A 22,023-nucleotide genomic window follows, 5' to 3' on the forward strand; every position below is an offset into this window, starting at 1 on the left:
AGCACAAACGCCAATCTGCACCGCGCGCTAACTCAGCCAAATCTTCTATATATCTACACCGAACTGAATGCGCTTTCTATTTGTAGGAATGGGTCACAGCCACCGACATACGCATCACCTTGGATCGTCTGAACACATTCGGCGATGAGCTCTTCGGTGACGCACAGGTACTCAAATCATACTTTTACGCCATCTCCGATATCGCAGTGGGCGCACGTTGTAAGTGTAACGGTCACGCTAGCAAGTGCGTAGCCAGCACCGGCATGCACGGCGAACGCACATTGGTTTGCGAATGTCGTCACAACACCGATGGACCGGATTGTGAAAAGTGTCTGCCTTTGTACAATGACGTAAAATGGAAAAGGGCAACATCCACTGAAGTCAACGAATGCAAAGGTAAGCATTGGGGGGATGGAGTAGAGTGGTCCCACAAATCAATGTTTGCGCTTTACGTGAAAACAGGATTATTTAGTTACCATACATAGTAGTGGTATTAGAGTGTGTAGATCACTCACAAATGCCGATATGTGGCAATGATAGGTTTGAGGAAAATGATAAGTAGAATAGAATAGAATAGTTTAGCACAGTAGCACATTCGCTAGGCAAGTGACCAGACGAAAATGACTACCGGTCTATTTTTACTTGTATCGATATTGCGCTTGTTAACGGTATTTGCGTTATGGGTTCAGCCGCAGGGTCATCATCACTGGGACTATTCGCTTGAAACAAACAAATTCAATTTTCATACCACCAACTGGTATTTTGTAAATTGTAATTGTCCCTTAAAAGCGTTGACAAAGAAGAATATGTATTGTCTATATGTATGTACGTATAATTTTCAGCTTGCAACTGCAATGGTTTTGCGGACAAATGCTTCTTTGACGCACATCTCTTCAATATAACTGGACATGGTGGTCACTGTTTGGATTGTCGCGAGAATCGCGATGGACCTAACTGCGAACGTTGCAAAGAGAACTACTACATGCGCGAAGACGGCTACTGTATCAACTGCAACTGCGATCCGGTGGGCTCACGTTCGCTTCAATGCAATAGTCACGGCAAATGTCAATGTAAGCCCGGTGTAACTGGTGAAAAATGTAATCGCTGTGATAACAATTATTATCAATTCGGTCAGCATGGCTGCCAGCCTTGTGGTTGTGATGTGCGTGGCTCTGCTGACAATGTGCCATCTTGTAATCCGGATACTGGCATTTGCCACTGCAAGGAAAACGTAGAGGGAAAACGTTGTAACGAGTAGGTTTTACAGTTAATTTTCAAATTATTGCATATTGATGAATATCATATTTCGCTATTGCAGATGCAAACCTGGTTTCTTCAACTTAGATCTGGCGAATCGTTTCGGCTGCACACCCTGCTTCTGTTACGGTCATACCTCTGAATGTCAAACCGCGCCTCATTATTCTGTTGTTTCAATAACTTCGAACTTCAATAAGCACAAAGAACGTTGGACTGCCATGGATCTTTTCAACCGCGATGTCGATATTAAGTATAATCAGTATAGCCGCAGTATAGGCACGACCGCACAAGGCAACGAATATATCTACTTTTTGGCACCTGATCGCTTCCTTGGCGATCAGCGCGCTTCATATAATCGCGACTTAAAATTCAAACTGCAATTGGTTGGCCAAATTGCACCCAGCACCAGTGCTAGTGATGTTATTTTGGAGGGCGCTGGCACCAAGATTTCTTTGCCGATATTTGCGCAGAGCAACGGTTTGCCCGATCAAAGTGTGAAGGAATACTCTTTCCGGCTGCACGAACACCGCGACTACCAGTGGCAACCCACACAATCGTCCCGTGGTTTTCTATCAATACTCTCCAATTTGACAGCAATAAAAATTCGCGCTACCTACTCCGTGCAAGGAGAAGCTATTTTGGACGATGTAGAACTGCAAACGGCTCATCGAGGCGCTGCCGGTCAGGTTGCCACCTGGATTGAGCAGTGTACTTGCCCAGAGGGTTATTTGGGACAGTTCTGCGAATCTTGCGCGCCTGGTTACAGGCATAGTCCAGCACGCGGTGGTCCATTTATGCCTTGCATTCCTTGCGACTGTAACGGTCATGCCGAAATTTGCGATTCAGAAACCGGACGTTGCATTTGTCAGCATAATACAGCCGGCGACAACTGTGACCAATGCGCACGTGGCTACTATGGCAACGCCCTGGGCGGCACACCTTACGATTGCAAACGTTGTCCCTGCCCCAATGACGGCGCTTGCATGCAAATTAACGGCGATACTGTAATTTGTACCGAATGCCCGATTGGTTACTATGGCGCGCGCTGTGAAATGTGCTCGGACGGTTTCTTTGGCGATCCAACTGGTCTCTACGGCGCTGTCCAAACGTGTAAAGCCTGCGACTGTAACGGCAACGTGGATCCCAATGCAGTAGGTAATTGTAATCGTACTACCGGTGAATGTCTCAAATGTATACATAACACCGCTGGCAAACACTGCGATGAATGTTTACCAGGACATTTCGGCGATCCACTGGCTTTACCACATGGTCAATGTGACCGCTGTACCTGCTACCCACCGGGCACAGAACAAAATCAAGATGGTATTACACAGTGTGATCAAGTCACTGGTCAGTGTCATTGCAAACCAAATGTAATTGGTCGTGACTGCGGCGAGTGTCAGCCGGGCTACTTCAATATTATGTCGGGTAATGGTTGCGAGAACTGCATGTGTGATCCCATTGGTAGCTACAATTCCACCTGTGACAAATTCACCGGCCAATGTTTTTGTAAGCAAGGCGTTGTTGGTCAACATTGCGATCAGTGTGAAGTCTATCATTACGGATTCTCCCAGGAGGGTTGTAAGACATGCGAGTGTGATGAGAGCGGTTCGAAGGGATTCCAGTGCGATCAATATGGTCAGTGCCCATGCAATGATAATGTAGAGGGTCGCCGTTGTGATCGTTGTAAGGAAAACAAATATGACCGTCATCGGGGCTGCGTCGATTGTCCGGATTGTTATAATCTAGTGCAAGATGCGGCTAACGAGCATCGTGCCAAATTACAAAACCTCAGCTCAACATTAGACGAGATTGCGCGCACACCCGTTACCAACGATGAGGAATTTGAGGCTAAATTGAAAACTGTGCAAGAAAAAGTGAATATACTATTAACCGATGCAAAATATGGTGCTGGTGAAAGTGGTCAGACTTATGCTGAAGTATTGGATGACCTACACAAGCGTCTCAGCAATATCCGTACTCATCTCGTTACCGCCGACGAACTGCAGGACAAAGCTAACCATGAGATCGTTAAGGCTAGACAAAACTACACAAATGCTCACGATATTATTGAGGCTGCCAAGAATGAACTACAGAATGCGCTGAATCTACTAAATGATGATGGCGCACAGGCACTGGCCAAAGCCAAGAATAAATCTGTGGAGTTCGGTGTGCAATCAGATCAAATATCGGAGATATCACGTGAAGCGCGCGCTTTAGCTGACCGCTTGGAGTCTGAGGCACAAGTCGACTTGAAGAATGCCAAGGATGCCAATGAAGCAGTGGAGAAAGCCTATGAGTTGGCTAAGAGTGCCATTAACTTACAACAGAAAGTTAGGTTAGTACTTGTATTAATGATGTAGATAGTACCAGCCATAACTTAGATCCAATGGGAGAAAGAAATATAATTATTGAATTTGTATTCCCAGCGACGAACTGCGTTCGGAGGTGCGTTTGGAGTTGAATACCGTAAAGCAATCACTGGCCAATGTAGCGCAAACCACTAAGGATGCTCTGACGAAAGCAAACGAAGTTTATGACGCCGCCCTCACTATGCTAACGGATGTCAACGGACTAAGCGCACCTGAAATCGATATCAAAAAGCTAAAGAAGGATGCGTTGGCCGCAAATGAAGAGGTAATCAAGTATATATCGCGATCTATGCATGTACGTAAATGAATTAATTAATTGTAGGCTGATCGCATGCTGAAGCAAGTTAACGATATATCCAATAGCAACGGTAACATATTTGCCGACTTCGATGAAGAATATCTACTAGCCGACGTTCTAATTCTCAGGTGAGTATACAAAGTGCATGAAAATTCAGGTAAGAAGAAAATATTAACTTTCCTCTCTGTTGCCTATTTAAAGAGCGAACGAACAAAAACAAGACGACATCAAGCTTTTAAAGACAGCTCAGGAAGCATTTGATAAGGCCACAAAAGCTGTTGAACAAGGCGACAACACACTGAAAGAAGCCAATAACACATACCACACTTTGGCAGGTATGTGCAGATTGAGACTTAGTTTTGAGATGCAAAGTAATAACGGTACATTGTAATCATAGGCTTTCAGGCTGATGTGCAGAAATCGTCGGAAAAAGCTGATCTAGCACTAAAGACAGTACCAAGCATCGAGCAGGAAATCGAAAATGCCGAACAATTAATAAGACAGGCGGGAGAGGTAAACAAACATCGATTTTTAATTATATCTTTTTATCCCATATATGCTTCCATAATTTTTTTTTTTTTTTTTTTTGTTCCTTCTTTTAGGCTCTAATGGGTGCGAATAAAAATGCGCTGGAAGCAAAAACGAACGCCCAGCAGGCGCAAGAGAAGTATGCCGAACAGGCATCACAGGTATGTATGTAACTACCTATACATACTCACACAAACATGCGAGGTTTGTTCGAAAAAAGGTGACTCTTCAAGTTTGTCGCGTTACGTACATTCGCTTTTTCCATTTTTTTTTTTCAACATGTCCTTATCCGTCACTTGCATTTTTAGTTTTCTTTTGATAGATTTAAAGTCGCACTTGTTTTGGTGTGCTTGACGATTTTTGCTTCGAAATTGATCAATTTTGACCGTCGCATAAACATCGCAGACCGCTCTAATTAGCTGTCTAGATGGGTTCTCAAAAGCGGTCTGAATGTTAACCCTCAGAAAACAGAATTAGTGCTGTTTTCGAGGAAATAAAAAATTCCACAATTTGTGATGCCAACATAAAATGGTGTAAGGCTAGAAATAGGAGATAGCGCAAAATATTTAGATGTAATTCTCGACAAAAAACAAAATTGGAACATTAATATAGAGGACAGAGTAAAGAAAGCTACTCTAGCTCTGTTCTCATGCAAATAGACAATAAGACACAGCTTTGGTCTTTCTCCAAAGAACACTCACTTTCTGTATAGGGCCCATCCTCCTTTACGGGATTATATTCTGGTGGACGGCTGCCGACAAGACAACGATTAGAAACAGGCTTCAGCGGCAATGACAAATTAGTGAGACTGGGCGCTACCACTATCCTCGCTCTTGGTATGGAGATTGTAGGTATATCCCTCTCAACCTACAAACTGCATTGTACGAGTACAAGTAGCATTGCCACTTAAGCCAACACAAGATGAGTTGATAGACTGACATGTAATGCTACAAAAATAATTTGCAGGGACGCTAGGTGTTCGAAGGCGCTACTGAACCGGTCAAGGAAAAACGTCTCCATGTTAGTTGTCTTGAGCCCAGGCCACTGTTTCATGAGTCGACATGCTCAAAGATGGGACGTACTTCATTTCGACGTGCAGAGGCTGCAAGAATAAATAGGAGGTCTTCCATCCGTTAGACAACTTCTCTGTTCCTGATGCTTAGATCCTTCATAAATGATACTGCTGACCTTAGGAATATAAGTGTCAGCCATATTAATGAGTTTGCAATTAAAAAAAAATGGTTGAACGAGGCTTTAGCAGATAAATTGTTACTGTGGTATCACCATGGATCGGCAACGGTCTAACTGAGAGGGTTTGAAGACCGATTGCCACTTCTACCTACGTACCACAAACATCACTCAGGAGTTATTGAATGATGTTAGCAACGATTTCGGGTTTTCTTAAAAAAGTCATAACTGGTAACATGGGCATACGGTTATGACACCGAAATCCCAATTGCATTAATGAAAATGGGGAGAGAAGAAGAATAAGAAGAAAAGAGAAAACATTTAGAATTGTGGAACAAGCAGTAATGGGCAGTAATGACTATTTCATAACATTAATAAATGAACTCTCATTGTTTGTAACATCAATCCTCCTCAGCAACTACTTTTACCGGACTTGGTCCTCTGCGGCTTTTTCTGGCTCCCAAAACAAAAAAGAGCTCAAAGCGAAAACAAAAATGGCGTATCATAAGTACCTCGAATATTTGAGAAAGCGCTAATATTCGAAAGATATAAACAGTCACCTTTTTGGTATACTAAATATTTATCATTTGAAAAACGATTCAATTTTCAAAACATTTTATATTCTACATATTTTTAGGATGCGGAAATAATTCGCAAAAAAGCAAACGATACCAAAGTCAATGCCCGCAAGCTGCATGATGAAGCTGATCAACTCAATCACCGCGTACAAATTACTGAGAGCAGCATTGCCAAGTTGGATGAATCGGCTAACAAAGACGATAACCTGGTGGATGATGCTAAACGAAAGGTAACTTTAGCTAAGGTGGATTTAAAAAAATACTTTTTTTTTCTTTTTTTTTATTGTCCACAACTTAGGTTGGTCAAGCGAAGGCTGGCGCCCAAGAAGCACAGGGTCAGATTGATAAGTCTATACAAGAATTGGATGACATCAAGGAAGAATTGGAAAATCTCAAAGATATTAATGTAGACGATTTGGATAAACTTGGTTAGTATTTATTATTGAACTCGAATGATTGCGCACATATTACCAAATTCACATTCTTCACATAGAAAGTCGCCTCGATCAAGTGGAGATCGAATTGAATCGAGTCAATTTAACGGGACGTATTGAGAAGTTCCGCGACTTACGCAATGCGCAAAAGAAATGGATCGACAAGTATGAAAAAGATTTATACGATTTGGAAGAGCAAGTTGCAAATATTCGTGCGATAGCTCAAGCACTACCCAACGATTGTTATTCGCGTAGTCGACTGGAGCCATAAGCGATCTGTGAATCGCTAAACACTGCCCAATAAACCACAGAAACAAACTCAGAAAAGCATACCTGGAAAGATTTTGAATGGATATTTGTAGTAGGGCATGCGAAGTGAGAAGTTAAAAATCCAAATACTATATAGTGTCTCATATAAAAATATTTTAGTGAAAAAAATTAAGTTAAGCTTTAAAATGTGTTTCAATTCTGTTTTTTTTATGTATACGCCCTTATTTTCTTTAAGTTGTTATTCCCGAAATGAACAAAAAATGGACCTATAAATTTTTGGTTTTGAATTTTTGTCCATAAATATTTGTATGTACATGGTATATTCGTTATAACATCCGACTAAACTGTACTCTCTAATTTACTAAAACCCTGTATTAACGAACATCAACTGCAATAAAAATTCGGCATGTAACATTTTTACCAAGGCTTAATTTTTACAAAAATTAAACTAATTGAATAAAAATATATGAGAATACAATTAACATTGAGTGGTCTAAAAAGTATGGTAACGTATTTTAACAAAATTAAAAAACTTCTCTTCGACAGTGTGGCGCCAAGCACCCAAAAAAGTGTGTAAGCGCCAATTATATCTAAATCTTCCAGCTTGTTTTAATTCCCGATGAAAGCATTTCAGTATCACTATATTAAGTGTTTGTAAATACCCGAATACAAAATATTAAACATCAAGATACCGCAAAAAAAGAGAATAAATTATTACTGTTCAAAAATTGCTACGTGCGGAACTCATGCTCACTTTTTTGCTCGTATACTTGCCCATCCGACTACCCTAAAACAAAACATCGTTAAATATTTTTCAAGAATATTCGCTTTATAAGAAAAAGTAAGTCTAGTTTGCAGCATAGTTCTCATCATTCCGGCCCCTATTTGCGGGGTAATACGAAACAGGAAACACCATTTTTAATATTCCTTGGTCTGAAAAAATAGTAACGAAGAAAGAAAAAAAAGCGTAATCCAGCAACAAATAAATTGGTTCACAAATCTGAACACAGGCCTAGTCCAAACTTTTACATACAATAGCAATGCCATTCATTGCTCACTACTACATTACACACTAACATATACATAAGTATAGTATATTGGGGTTATACGACCCTCACGAGTTTTTTTTCTTGTGGCAAAAGCACAGCACTCACAACAAGACCGTTGTAGATTATATAGTAAATTTTGAATAAGCTGCGCAGGTTATCTTAAGAAAATTTAATTGAAAATTGTACAGGATGGGCCATATAGCGTTTGCTTTTTAAACCACCTATTTTTTTGAGAATGGTAACACAAAAGACATGTCAAATGTGTTCATAATTTACATAAAGGTTTGACATTTACGAAATGGGACCCTATACGCTTGAACAAAATTGGGAAAATGGACAGAAAATCGTTTGACCGAAGATGAGCATTTTTACCGAAAAATCATCTTTTCTGATGAAGCTCATTTTCACATCGGTGGCTACGTCAATAAGCAAAATTGTCGAATTTGGGGCTCAGGAAATCCACACATTACTGTAGAGAAGCAAATGCATTCACAACGAGTCACTGCTTGGTGCGGTGTTTGGTCTGGCGGCATCATCGGGCCATTTTTTTTTTCGAAAAGCGAGAAGCCGCGATTACAGTAAATGGCGAGCGTTACCGTGACATGCTCAACGAGTTGTTTCCAAAAATTGAAGAGGATAACATGGACGACATTTGGTTTCAACAGGACGGTGCAACTTGTCACACTGCCAAAGTTACACTCGAACTTGTGGCTACCGTTTTTGAAAACCGAATAATCTGCCGAAATTTCGATATCAATTGGCCGTTGATTTAATCCCGTTGGACTATTTTTTGTGGGGAGCCGTTAAGGACAAATGCTATGCGAACCATCCAGAGACGATTGATGCTTTAAAGCACGAAATCGAAGTTGCCATTCATAAAATTGGAGCCCAAATAATCGCAAATGTGCTTAAAAATTGGGTTGATCGAATGGCCTACTGTAAAGCAGTCATTTGAACGATATAATTTTTCATTCATAAATGATAATGTTCAGTCTTCAAAATAAAAAAAGTTTGAAAAAATATTGATTCGTTTTTTTTTTTCTATAGCCGATTCAAAAAGCAAATTTTACATGGCCCACCCTGTACATATGCGAGGGCATATTTTATTATATATTTTTAATCAAGGCACATTATACCCGACACCAGGAGGTTCTTAATAGTGATTCTGATACCGAAGCCGCGACCTCGGCATAGACACTGTCACTGAAACAGTAAAAAGAAGCAGCAGTAAGCATATCTTGCGACTATTACAGCACAAAATTATGAAATGAGACTGATACCGAAAATGGAACTTCAACCAAGAAGATTAAAACTCAAAACACCCACAGATCTTGTTCGTACTGTAATATAAATATAATTATAGAAAACTATGTTGCATTAGTAAAAATTATAACTAAATACCACCAAAGTCAATACTGTTCTCTTCCAAAGCGAAGGGACATTTTAATTCCAAACCCCAACACAAATTACTTATTGTTAGTATTAACAGATTGTAATTCATAATGGAATTAAAAAAATAAATAAAAAAGAGGTTGTCTGTAAAGTCGGTTTACTGACGATAGTTTAACGTCACAACGTCATAAGAAAATACTGATGTAATGGTTGCAATTTTCAAAACAAAATTTTAATTTTATTGTTATGTTATATGTTTGATAGATATTTTGTATGGATATAGAGGAGGAGGTAAATGGAATTGCAATGGAATAGGTCAAGTTACATTTACGCAAACGTGAAAAATGACGAAACATTTATCAAATTCATGAAATATATCGCACCCTAAATACAAAAGGGTCACAACTCAAAATGTACTTCTGCTCAAATATGAATTAGACGTTATCAATAAAACGGTTCGCGGATGACATATAGCAAAAATAAATTTTTTGTTTTTTGGTAGGACTGTTATAAGCTTACATGGCAAATTTCAGCGTGATATGTCACATAGTTTTTTTTCTGTGCTACTGTAAACAAGTCAAGCTCGAGTGTGGAAAATTTTGAGTTGTGACCCTTTTGTATTTAGGGTGCGATATGTTCAATTTCGATTGTGCATCAGATGTTAATAAGTCAACAACACTAAGAGGCAACATCATCGATTTGCCTTCTTCAAGACACATTACACTCGAAACACCCCCTTTCATTTCCTACTTTTCCTATCATCGTCCTATTCTCAACAGAGAAATGGTTCATTACCATGCACACAGAAAAAATGCATATGCAAATACAAATATGTGAATTTATATACATACATATATATGCTCACTCAAGTAGGAGAGAGCCAGATGTCGAACGTTGCCGAATATGGGGGGCCGATTGTGCTCTTTGTCGTTCGTTCCGCGCTCTCGCTTGCAGTTCAAGCAAGATAACGACGATTGAGCAAGATAACGACGCATGAGCAAGACAACGACACATTTTTTCGTGCGTGCAGCCGAGTAAATCGAATTATAAGAGGTTGTCACGTCAAAAATAAAAAAATATGGCAATATTGCGAAGCGATATTAAAACGTTTTCAACTTTTGAAAATGTTAAGCGTTCGAGCATTTCGAATTTAAACGTTTCATATACGCATAACTCTGAAAAATCGGAACAGCAAAATTTGTGTTGGAAGAAGTTTACTTTAAACAAATTCGCTATTTCTTATATTTTTATTAATTTATCAAACACAGACATTAGTGAAAAGTGCGTTGCTTACATTAAATGCTCCCGAAAATGTGGGAAATATGCATTTGTAAATATATCGTACGCATACAACTGAATTAGTTTGAAGAAGTTTGCAAATTTTGTCACAGTCTTGTTTTTTATTTCCGTCTTAACGCACTTTCTTTCCGCATCAAGCCTTGACTGCTTGATTTCTTATACTCTAGTAATAAGCCGCTGTCACAAATTTTCAAGTCGCCACTTCTAATTTTAACAACTAATTCATTGTTAAAATCTCACTCAAATGCAAACCGCCCAAATTATTGTATTTGCAGTATTTAAGATAAGTATCAGCTGAGTATCTGCAACAGAGTTACAAACATTGTATAAGTACAGACAAGAATGATAGAAACAAGATTGCGCCTATCAGAGAATGTGTGACGTCACGTTTGCCGAGTTGTGCAGTGCTTGCTCTTCACAATAAATTTAGTGCTTTTTATACAAAAAATGCGAAAATTTCTAAGTTGGGTGTTTGTTTCTTTTTGTTTTTAATTAAATTAATTAATTAAAGCTACCGATACTGTAAGTTAAAAAAAATTATATTATTGAACAAAAGAGGGTTAAAAAAGGTCTTTCTGAGAAGATTTTAGTGCAAAAAAATGAAAATTTGTTGATTCTTATAAAATTTGATACTTTGGAAGTGCAAATTTAATTTTTTGTTCCTTTTAAGGTTATGCAAGAATATTAAATCTTCTTCTCTCAATTCTTCTTAGGATTGAAAACTTTTTTACGCATTTTAAAAAGCGTTTGAATTTACTGATTGCGAATTTAAGCCATGGTGGTGTAATCGTTTCTTCCGATCCTCAATCCTAAGCGGGGCATAGGGCATCAAGAGGTGTAACTATAGTAAAAATAAGCAACAAAATATCAGAATATACTGAGAAAACTATAACGACATTTTTACAAAAAGAGTACTTTATTTTGTTACATAACCTCAAATATAGCAAATAAGTCGTTCCCTTAACAAAATAGTTTCTTTTAACAAAAAAACTCATAAATTAAATTGTACATATCCATACACATTTATTTAAAAAAAAAGCACATTTTAAAGACAATTTCTAACGCATACAAAGTTCTCTAAGTAGTTCAATAGAAATTTGGTATTTATTTTCTTGAAATGGGCATTTTATTGCGTTTTTAAATCCAAAGCTAGGCAACACTGTAGTAGCAAAGGAGAGATTTGACTGCTGAAACCTGAAGAACGCCAACAACAACTACAATCGCGGGCAATGCTACCAGATGTTAAAGAAAATGAAGCTAAATAAAACTGAGTGAATTATTCAACTAATTTTTAAAAAATGTATATTTTACAACACTATAAATATTACATTTTAATTAGAACAGATTTAAAAAATGTCATGAAGAACGAAGTAAAACTCCGAGACTAAATAACAAAAAAAAATTCTAAATCAAGTTTCGAAAATGGTAATCTGGCCATACTGGTGCTAAAACAACGTAACTCATTGTCAAATTCGCTGAGCGCAAAGTAACGGTACCACGATAGGCGCCACCTCATTATTCTTTCCATCATGAAGTACAGATATATAAATAAAAATACACTCAGCTGGTCGTCAAAAAATAACCACAGCTGAAATCACCTACTCTCAAAACACTCTTTTCTTAACAGGGTTGCATAAAGAATTATTAAATTTCATAGAAAATCGTAACAAAAAATCCAGAAAATTTCGTTCAAATTTAGATATTTCTCGAAAAAAGCATTTAATAGCTAAGAAATGCGGTAAAAATATTTATTGTTTATTGTAAATTTTCCAAGTAAAAGATATTATTTTGTATTATTATATTCCATTAGTTTTTAATGTTACCAAAAAATCCAATTTGGCATAGCACCCCGTCAATACACTCAAGCAAACAGACCAAGCACTCACACTATTGTACTCCTAAGTAAATGTTAAATTCACAACTAGGGTACCTGTACAAAGGAAGAACAGAATGTTTTACTCGTACTTCTGTACAATGGTTATCACTTCGAAGTTAAAATGGAAGGAGAATAAGGTTTTGTTTAATAAAAAATGATTTGAAGTTGAATACTATTTTTTATTGTTTTTGTATTTTGTATTATTTGTATACATTTCTGTGATATTTTTTCTAGAGATACTTTAAATAAAATGAAAAGAAAAACAAATTTGTGAAAACGATATACAAACTGACCAATGAAGAACTTGATATCGTCTGGTGTATATCAAATTATCGATTTCACATATATCGATGAATTTGCAGTACTCCTTTTGTTTTTGTTATTTGCTTGTTATTTCATCGATTAGTTGTATTTTTTTATTCTAAAACATGAACAAATTGTTGCAGCCGGTTTGTGAAACCAACCCATTAGTTTTCTTTGATATTACAATAGGAAATGAGTTTGGTAAATTTAATTTCCCACCCTAGTAAGATGAAATATTTCAAAATCGTAATTTATCAATAGCTGGACGGATGGTTATTGAGCTCCGGAAAGATGTAGTGCCTAAGTCAGCAGAGAATATCCGTGCGCTATGCACTGGAGAAAAAGGCAACGGTAAATTAGGCAAGCAGCTGCATTACAAAGGAATACGCTTCCATAAAGTCACTCGAGTGTATGTGGCGCAAAGTGGAGATGTAGTCAACAACGACGGCACCAGCGGAGAGAGCATCTATGGGCCAATTTTCGAGGATGAAAACTTCACACTATTGGTGAGTCGAAATTTATTGACGTACTACGATTTTATCTATATTTATTAGTATTATTACTTATTTACAGCATGAAGAAGGTGCTATTAGTATGGCTAATTATGGTGAGCCAAACACAAACAACTCGCAGTTCTTCATTGTCGCAGTGTCATGCAATAACCTTGATGGTACAAATGTGGTTGTCGGTAAAGTGTTGCGTGGTTTGGCTATCATCTCTGATATGGAGCTGGTTTCAAATGAAGATGGTGTACCGGAAGAGGTGAATTTGCCAAGATGAATTACTTCGTGAAGTTATGCATGCATATTTTGCAGGATATAATAATTACAGACTGTGGAGAAATACACCCCGGAGAAGATTGGGGTTTTCTGGATAATGATGAGACTGATGATAAACTACCGCCTTACCCCCGAGATTGGGATAAAAAATTTACTCCGTATACAGTAATTATTACGGATTAGCGCAATACAAAGTTATTTTTAGTTATTCCATTTATAGGGCGACGAAATGGTAGCCTTGCTAACTGGTATACGTAGTGCAGGTAATCATTTTTTTACTCAACAACGGTATTATGAAGCGCGTCGAAAGTATCGAAAAGCAAATCGCTATTACAATATACTGCGTACACGCTTTGAGAAAGAGGAGTTCGAGTACCTTATCGGCACTATTGAAGATCTAAAGAAAATAGATGCTTTTTCAGTTATTAATCAAATTAATTTAGCAGCTGTTGAACTAAAGTTGGAAAAATATGATAACGCAAGAACGGCATGCAACGAGGTTGGTACCAAGTTACAATATTTGTTATTTGTTATAAAAATAAAGCTCCAATTTAACTCTATGAATTTACTCTAGGCTTTAAGTTTTGATGAAGGGTGTTGCAAGGCTTATTATCGCCGTGGTCAAGCAAGCATAGCTCTAAAAGATTATGAAAATGCCATTGCTGATTTAAATCGAGCGAATGAAATAATGTCAGGGAATAAAAGTGTGCTGAGCGAATTAAGCCGAGCTAAAAAATTACTTGCAAACTACAACCGCACACAAAAGGAAGCGATGAAAAATCTCTTTAAATAACCGATAGGACCTCAACAACAAATTCGGTTAGAATGATATTTAGTAATTAATAAGTTTAATATAATCCTTAAATGTTTACATATACAAAATATTTTTAATATGAATTTGTACAAATTTGCTGTTAAAAAATAATATTTGCATCAATTTTATTTGCATATGTACATAAGCAAGTCCCGAACGTCTTCTGCATTTATGTACATTTTCAAAGCAATTTTGTACTTTAAATATAGGAAGTGGTGCTATTAAAAAAAAATAAAAAAAATTGAGATTTTCGTTTATGGGTGAGCAAAGTCGGTGGAGAAACAAAGGTGATTTTAACTTTGAAAATAGTTCTTCTCTCTAAGAACAGAGCTGCTACATTTTTTTTTTATTTGGCTAATAGCATATACGAATATTATGGTGGGAAAGTACAAACCGTCAGAAATTTATTTCGAAGTTTTCAACGTAACAAAAGTAATTAGAGCAGTAGCTTCAAAACACAGCGAACAAAATTGAGGTGTTGTTTCGGGTTTTTCCCGACCAAGGGCTGCCGCCCCAGTAAACTAGCCCTGTCTAGTGTACCGTATCCCACCCCCAATCTATCGTAAAATTGAGGTGTAGTAAAGGATGGTGCGGCGTTGAATTAAAAAAAATCGGCTTAGATTATAATTTTCGTCACATAAAACAAATATCAAGCCTTGAAAATTATTGAATTTAAACTATGTTATGGATACGTACCAAATTACAACCCATCAAATATTTGTGGGGTGACTCACACCCCAGTATGTCTTCCGAAAGTTAATAGGCGGCTTGATTCACCTAAAAGGTCTGTGTCGATTCAGTCTGTACATACAATGTGCTTTTTAGCCCGACTGTTTTAGGAGCCACCAAATCTCTTGGTGCTCCTTGGCTTGACCTATTAAAATTATTAGACATTTGAAGAACTTGAAGATGTGGGCTAGGGAAAATTGAACAGATCAAAGTCTACGGAACAGAGAACTGTAAGTGAATAATCGGCTCTTTCGTGAGCTAATTTTTTTTTTTTTGCTTTAGTAAAGAGCTGACCAGCTCTTTTGTTCTACGGTATGGCCATCAGTGCTCTAGTACTCACCGTTACCGTTAAATGGCATTTTCAGTAGCACTTCCAACACCATCACTTTCGAATCCAATTCATACGTTTCCACGACAGTCGGTTCTACGTTACCGAAACGACCCGGATTTATATCGGGCCAAGGACTGTCACTCCAACAGCATTCCCCGTATGTAAGTATGGGGAATGTTTATGATGCTGCAACAGCTCCAATTCATAGCCGACCAAGAACTGTCATTTTAGCAACATTCCCCAAAAACCATAGTTTATGCTATAACGATTCGTTCAGTTTATGTTTGTCAATCTGATACCGGAATAGAAAATGCCTCTTTTAACAGGTCACCCACATTTAAAGGTTTCCAACTCTCATTTAATAATGTACTCGGGGGCCTTTAGGCCTTAACAATGACACAACTCCGGGAGAATATGTTTTCTTTCCCATATTATTAAAAAACTATGCACATCGTTAGGACAACCATTAACAATTATCTTTAATTAACATAATTGGAAAAAACTTGTCTGGAAGTAAGTCGGATGACCGAAATTATCGCCCTAACTGCAAAATCTCTAGTACACTAAACTCTTTGAAAAACTAGTTCATGATTTGATTTTCTTCACAATTCAAGATCTCATATCGCCTTATCAGCACGGTTTTGTTAAGGGTAGATCTACTATTACGAGATTAGGTTTACTCGCAAATTTTGTCTTAAAACAATTTGAAACTGGCCAACAATGAGATGTCATATTCACCGATTTTTTGAAAGCGTTCAATAGAGTCAGCCATAGTATCCTACTTAAAAACCTGGGTTCAATTGGTATTCATCCTAGCTTACTTAAGTGGTTTGAATCTTATCTCACAGATAAAACTCAATTCGTTCGTATAAACAATATAAAATCTGATGTCATCAAAGTTACCTCAAGGTAGCCATCTCGTGCTTAATACAGGGTGGCGCACGAATCGTGCTACAAAAACAAAACGTAATAACTTTTTTTCTGTGTGAGTAATCGGCTTTTGTTTTTTTTTTATTTTGCAGATTAGATTTAGATTTACAAAAAATGGAGGCTTGGGATACCGAAAAGAGAATTTGGATAGTGCAGCGGTACCATGCTTTGCAGTCCATCATTTCCGTCCAAAGGGAATTTAGGCGGGAGTTTGGCGGCACTCCCCCGAGCAGATGGACCATTATGAGGTTGGTGAACATGTTTGCTGAATCTGGAAGCATCGCACGCAGACCGTACCATCGAGATCCCCATGTTCGGGTCGAAGCTACAATCGCGGCTGTAGCATCGTCAATTCAGGCAAATCCAAGAGTTTCGACTCGTAACTTGTCGGCGCAAATTGGAGTTAGCAGACGGTCATTGCAGCGGATAGTTCATGATGACTTAAACTTGTTTCCGTACAAAGTTCAAATCACAAGCAAATTAAACCCTCTGGATTTGCCTATTTGCCTGGAATTTTGCCAAAAAATTATTGAAATGGCCGAAGAAGACAACAACTTCATAAATTGCTTTTTTATGTCTGATGAGGCCCATTTTGATCTAAACGGCAATGTAAACAAGCAAAATTGCCGTATATGGAGTCAATCAAATCTCAAATACTCCATGAGATGTAACTGCACCCAGAACGAGTCACAGTGTGGTGCGCAGTTTCATCAAGGTGCATGGTCGGGCCATACTTCTTCGAAGAAAACGGTGTAACAGAGACTGTAAATGGGGACCGTTGTTTAAACATGTTGAAGGAGTTTTTTTATCCAGAACTGCGGCGAAGACGTATCCCTTTTAACAGCATTTGGTTTCAGCAAGATGGAGCAACTGCACATATAGCCAGACCGGTTATGGAGGAGCTCCAACGAAAATTTAGAAATAAATTGATATCCAGAAATTCCACTTTCCGCTGGCCCCCAAGGTCACCTGACCTCACTGCACCAGATTTTTTTATGGGGTTATCTCAAACAAGAGGTGTATAAAGCAAAACCAAGTAATTTGACTGAATTGAAGCAGTCCATCACAACAATAATTGAGGCGATCCCGACTTCAACCCTTCAGTGCGCAATGAACAATTTTCTCATCAGGTGTCGCATATGCGTGAATGAGCATGGAGGTCATTTACGTTCTATTATTTTCAAAACTAATTAGTTACATAAAATAAAATTGAATTATCTATACAATAAAAAAACAAAAAGTTAAATACATTGATTAGAAAAAAAGTTATTACGTTTTGTTTTTGTAGCACGATTCGTGCGCCACCCTGTATTATATTTGTTAATGATATCCCAGACGATTTTGTGACATCGCGTTGTCTAATGTGTGCAGATGACCTGAAAATTTACAGTCGTTTAGAAGACGTAACTGACTGGAAGACTTCAAAAGGACTTAACAAGGTCGGGAGCATGGTGTGATGATAACTCTTAACCTCTTAATGCTGGTAAATATCAGCAATTGTCTTTCAGTAGCCGCAAACTTGCGATTATTTCGATTACAAGGTGGGCACCACCACCCTCACACAAATTTATGGAAAGAAAGACTTGAGGGTCATATTTACATCGAAAACGTCGCTTTCTAAACATATAGACTTTACGATTGCCAAGTCTGGAACATTGTTTGGCTTTGTAATAGCGAGTTCCAGGATATTTCTACGCTGATTTTTTTTCTCTTCTTAGATCAAACCTCGAATATTGCAGCATTATTTGGCATCCATTCTATATGGATTATCTTGAAGAATTGAGAAGGTTCAGAAACGTTTCACTAGATTTGCCATTCATTCCCTTCGTTGGCCTTGTAATTTGTCTGGGTTGTTGTCGAAATTCTGTATGTACAAAATTCTAAAAACAAAATTCTGCTTTTTAAAATTCTGCTTTTTTAAAATTCTCCTTTTTTTAAATTATGCTTTCTAAAATTCTGCTTCAAAATGTTAACAATGTGAAAGAGGTAATGTAATTATTTAATTTATTATTATTATTATTTTTTATTATTATTCGAGATATTAAATAAAAAATAATAATAATAATTTTTTCATCAGTTTCGATAGAATCCACCGTATTTTTGCGTAGAACTTCTTTTCGCGTGGGCGGCCTTCGGCCGCGCTTCAAAAAAATAATCCTCATCAGTCCAACTCCGGCTACGCAATCCACAGTATTTTTGCGTAGAACTCTTCTAAAAAACGAACCGCTGCGAAGGATTATTAAGAAAAGAAATGAATTAAGTCACACTACATATTTAAAAAGAATTGGAAAAAATATTGTAATTGGCTAAACTAAAATATTGTTATCGCTTAAACATATACATATGTATATTTATGGAATAAATGTTTATTTTGTTACTTCTTGTATGACGAAAATCACAAAACTTGAATAAATCAGAATTGTTCGCATTAAACATGCAGAATTTTGAAAAAGCAGAATTTTAATAAAGCAGAATTTTGTCACCCAGAGTTTTGTAATACAGAATAATGACACCCTCCCAATTTGTCTGCATATAAAAGTAGATGCCTTTTATTAGCATTGCGAACTTGAGAAATGCGAAGAAAAATGTCTTCGGTAATGTTTATAAGGGACATAGCCATGGGTCATATCAAATGCCCCCTCATACTGGAGCTAATAGTTTTTAATTGTCCGACTTGTAACTTAGGACTCAGCAATATATTTCATTTACCTAATTACAAGACCAATTTTAGTCATAATGTACCGCTTGCATGTTATATATAGCATTCTAACCAATTTTCTAAAAATTTAGATATATTCTCCAACTCAAACTTAATCTGGAGATACACTTTTTGAATTGTGATTAATGTATCTTTCCGTATTGTTTACCAAATATTATATAATATTTAAGCTTTAGTATTATTAATCTATTTGATTTGTACTTTAATTGATGAAAAGAGTGAATAAATAAATAAAAAAAACAAAAAAGAATCACATATCATGACTCTGAAAGACGGACGAAGCCCTCGCGCGCCGATGATGAGCTGAGTGGTCTTTCAATTTAAATTCAAAATTCTGGCTGCCTGTAACATTTTATTTTTGTTATTGACACTTATACCAGTACTAGTCAAAATGACAAATTTCTATGTGATGAAAATGCATTGGGGAAGCTCAACAATTGATAGTACTGCAACATTTTTTCGGTACAAAATATGTGAATGCGGGAAAGCATGATTCTGATGCAGGTCGGGTGTTGAATTCGAAAAAAATTCGAAGCCTAATTCCAACTACAACGAGACGCAAAATGGGAAGATCTAATGCTGCAGGCCGTTTGCAATCGGTTGGACCAAAAAATTCGCGCAAAATCCTCATTAGTGAAAGCAATCTAGGTAAGTTTTACGTGGACCATTTTGTCTGTATAAGATACCAATAAAGTTTTTACACAATAAATTTCATTAAATTTGAATAATGAAAGAAATATATTAATTTTTGTGGTGATTTTATTCGACGTAATAACAGCAATCAAAATAAATAAAATCTGCTATTTAGGAGTATTTGCACACAATTTTCAATCAAATAGTTTTTAAGTCAAAATATTTAATTAGCAACTTGAATGGATTGCGAAATTTAAAAAACTCATCACATAATATCTGAATGGATTAAATGGATTCCACATTTATATGAAAATAAAATACTAACACATAAATATAACATAATTTCTCTTTCTAACAAAAACATTTCTTCAACTAAACTACTGCTATTAGATAAGAAATAACTAAAATAAACCACTTGTATTCACTTGTGCAAACTTTTTTATCGCTTAAAATCTGTCTGATTGATATATGTATATCAATCAGTGATGTCACATCTCTTTGCTCTTTAGTAGTTGTCTTATTTAAATAAATTTAATTAATTTCGTTCGAAATTTTATGTTAAAATGTAGTACTAAATGGAAAATTTTGACAATGTGAAAAGGAGGTTCTCAAAGATTTGTTACTGCATCGCTGCTTTCCCCTCTGGCCGCCGCAAGGGCCGCTGCTGCAGCGGCTGAACTGCCGGAGTAGCTTTTCATATTGATTTCCATGGTCGTGAGTGCACTGGATACATGGTACAAGTTCTCCGATAGTATTGCGTACACCTCGAAGAGCTCCGAATCAGATTTTGAAACGATAAAAGCCTCTGAAAAAAATAGAGTACTTAGTTATGTAGCAATCTAAGGTAAACGCTGAGAAAATTCAGAGTAAAGAAATAAAGTCAATTTTATAAGAAAAGAAGTGTTGTAAGTTCGTACGAAGTCAATCTTCATATAATATAAGGCGAAGTTAAAAGTTTTGAACGCTTTTTGCTTTACTACTGTGGGCAAAAAATAAGGTGAATTTGGTTGTAAAATGAAAAAATCTTTATTTATTCTTGTAAATCAATTTCATCCCTTTCAAAATAATCCCCTCTCGATGAAATAGTCCATCCAAATAGTCCATTTCCGTTATAGTCATCAGCACCTTCTTCGATTCAGCTTTTATCTCCTCACTCGACTCGAAACGCGTTCCCGGAGTGGTCTCTTGAGTTTTGGGAATAGCCAGAAGTCACACGGAGCCAAATCAGGCGAATACGGTGGTTGCGGAACGATATGCGTAGAATTTTTGGCGAAATGGTCACGAAGAACGAGTGCAGTGTGAGACGGTGCATTATCGTGATGCAAAAACCAAGAGTTGTTGGCCCATAATTCTGGTCTTTTTAGACGAATTGCTTCACGTAAACGACGCATAACGCTCAAATAATATTCCTTATTAACAGTTTGGCCAGGTGGAAGTAATTCATAGTGCACCACACCACGAAAATCGAAAAAAACTGTCATCATGACCTTTATTTTTGAACGACTTTGACGTGCTCTTTTCGGTCTGGGCTCGCCTTTAGCACGATATTCGCTTGATTGGTCGGTTGTTTCAGGGTCGTAAGCATAAATCCAAGTCTCATCTCCCGTAATGATGCATTTGAGCTTGTCCTGATAGTCTGAAAGCATTGTTTCACACACATCAACGCGACGACTTTTTTCCAAGAAATTGAGAGTTTTCGGTACCAAACGAGATTTGACTTTTCGTAGGCCCAAATGGTCTTTCAAAATGGTTTTACAGATCCTTCTGATATTCCGATCATATCAGTGAGGTCTTTAACAGTCAACCGATGATTTTTGAGCACTAACTCCTTCACTTTATTGACGTGTTGGTCATCTGTTGACGTCGATGGTCGTCCGGAGCGCTCCAAGTCATCAACACGTTCTCGACCCTCTTTGAAGTCTTCGTACCACTTATAAATATTTTTCTGCGACATGGTCGAATCACCAAATGCCTTCTGCAACATGCTAAACGTTTCCGCAGCCAAAATTTCATTCCGCAAACCAAATTTGATGGCACTTCTCTGCTCAATCAAATCAGACATTGTAAAAATCGAAAAATGCACTATTGGTCGTTTGGTAAGCACAAGCGTAAATATATTACTGATAATGACATTCACATGAAATTTGGCCCAGATGTTATTAACAGTGCTGCCAACTCATGAAAAAAATAACTAGAGTGAAATTTTAATCCCGCGAAGTTTGACAAATAAATTCACCTTACTTT

General features: G+C 37.2%; 3 protein-coding genes across 5 annotated transcripts in view; 2 read left to right on the forward strand and 1 right to left on the reverse strand.

Annotated features, from left to right (window-relative positions):
• The window catches only part of LOC129240212 (laminin subunit gamma-1), a 33,597-nt gene extending 26,252 nt beyond the window's left edge, over positions 1-7,345 (forward strand). For all 3 annotated transcript variants that reach the window (XM_054875859.1, XM_054875858.1, XM_054875857.1), the window contains exons 6-16: positions 87-396; positions 843-1,254; positions 1,319-3,595; positions 3,687-3,894; positions 3,952-4,055; positions 4,129-4,262; positions 4,325-4,440; positions 4,530-4,616; positions 6,281-6,451; positions 6,520-6,649; positions 6,715-7,345. In XM_054875859.1, coding sequence (XP_054731834.1) covers positions 87-396; positions 843-1,254; positions 1,319-3,595; positions 3,687-3,894; positions 3,952-4,055; positions 4,129-4,262; positions 4,325-4,440; positions 4,530-4,616; positions 6,281-6,451; positions 6,520-6,649; positions 6,715-6,926 — 4,161 coding nt within the window. In that variant the 3' untranslated portion in view covers positions 6,927-7,345. The remainder of the gene's footprint in view (positions 1-86; positions 397-842; positions 1,255-1,318; positions 3,596-3,686; positions 3,895-3,951; positions 4,056-4,128; positions 4,263-4,324; positions 4,441-4,529; positions 4,617-6,280; positions 6,452-6,519; positions 6,650-6,714) is intronic.
• Positions 7,346-12,916: 5,571 nt separating this feature from the next.
• On the forward strand, positions 12,917-14,909 carry LOC129240830 (peptidyl-prolyl cis-trans isomerase D). The gene is made up of 6 exons (XM_054876844.1): positions 12,917-13,045; positions 13,106-13,350; positions 13,418-13,606; positions 13,660-13,788; positions 13,844-14,122; positions 14,198-14,909. Exons 1-6 carry the CDS (start codon positions 12,970-12,972, stop codon positions 14,414-14,416), a joined length of 1,137 nt encoding a protein of 378 aa, XP_054732819.1. The 5' UTR covers positions 12,917-12,969; the 3' UTR covers positions 14,417-14,909.
• A 5,017-nt stretch (positions 14,910-19,926) lies between these two features.
• The window catches only part of LOC129242693 (protein furry-like), a 49,078-nt gene continuing 46,981 nt past the window's right edge, over positions 19,927-22,023 (reverse strand). The window contains exon 20 of the mRNA XM_054879487.1: positions 19,927-20,584. Within this exon, the coding sequence (XP_054735462.1) occupies positions 20,388-20,584 (197 nt within the window). The 3' untranslated portion in view covers positions 19,927-20,387. The remainder of the gene's footprint in view (positions 20,585-22,023) is intronic.

This window comes from Anastrepha obliqua, chromosome 3, assembly GCF_027943255.1.
Source record: "Anastrepha obliqua isolate idAnaObli1 chromosome 3, idAnaObli1_1.0, whole genome shotgun sequence".
NCBI lineage: Eukaryota > Metazoa > Arthropoda > Insecta > Diptera > Tephritidae > Anastrepha > Anastrepha obliqua.

Coding starts and splice junctions, on each gene's coding strand:
- LOC129240830 (XM_054876844.1), top strand. CDS start 12,970: ATGAACAAATTGTTGCAGCCGGTTTGTGAAACCAACCCATTAGTTTTC. Junction 13,607..13,659: donor AAGATGGTGTACCGGAAGAG/GTGAATTTGCCA, acceptor CATATTTTGCAG/GATATAATAATTACAGACTG. Junction 14,123..14,197: donor CAAGAACGGCATGCAACGAG/GTTGGTACCAAG, acceptor AATTTACTCTAG/GCTTTAAGTTTTGATGAAGG.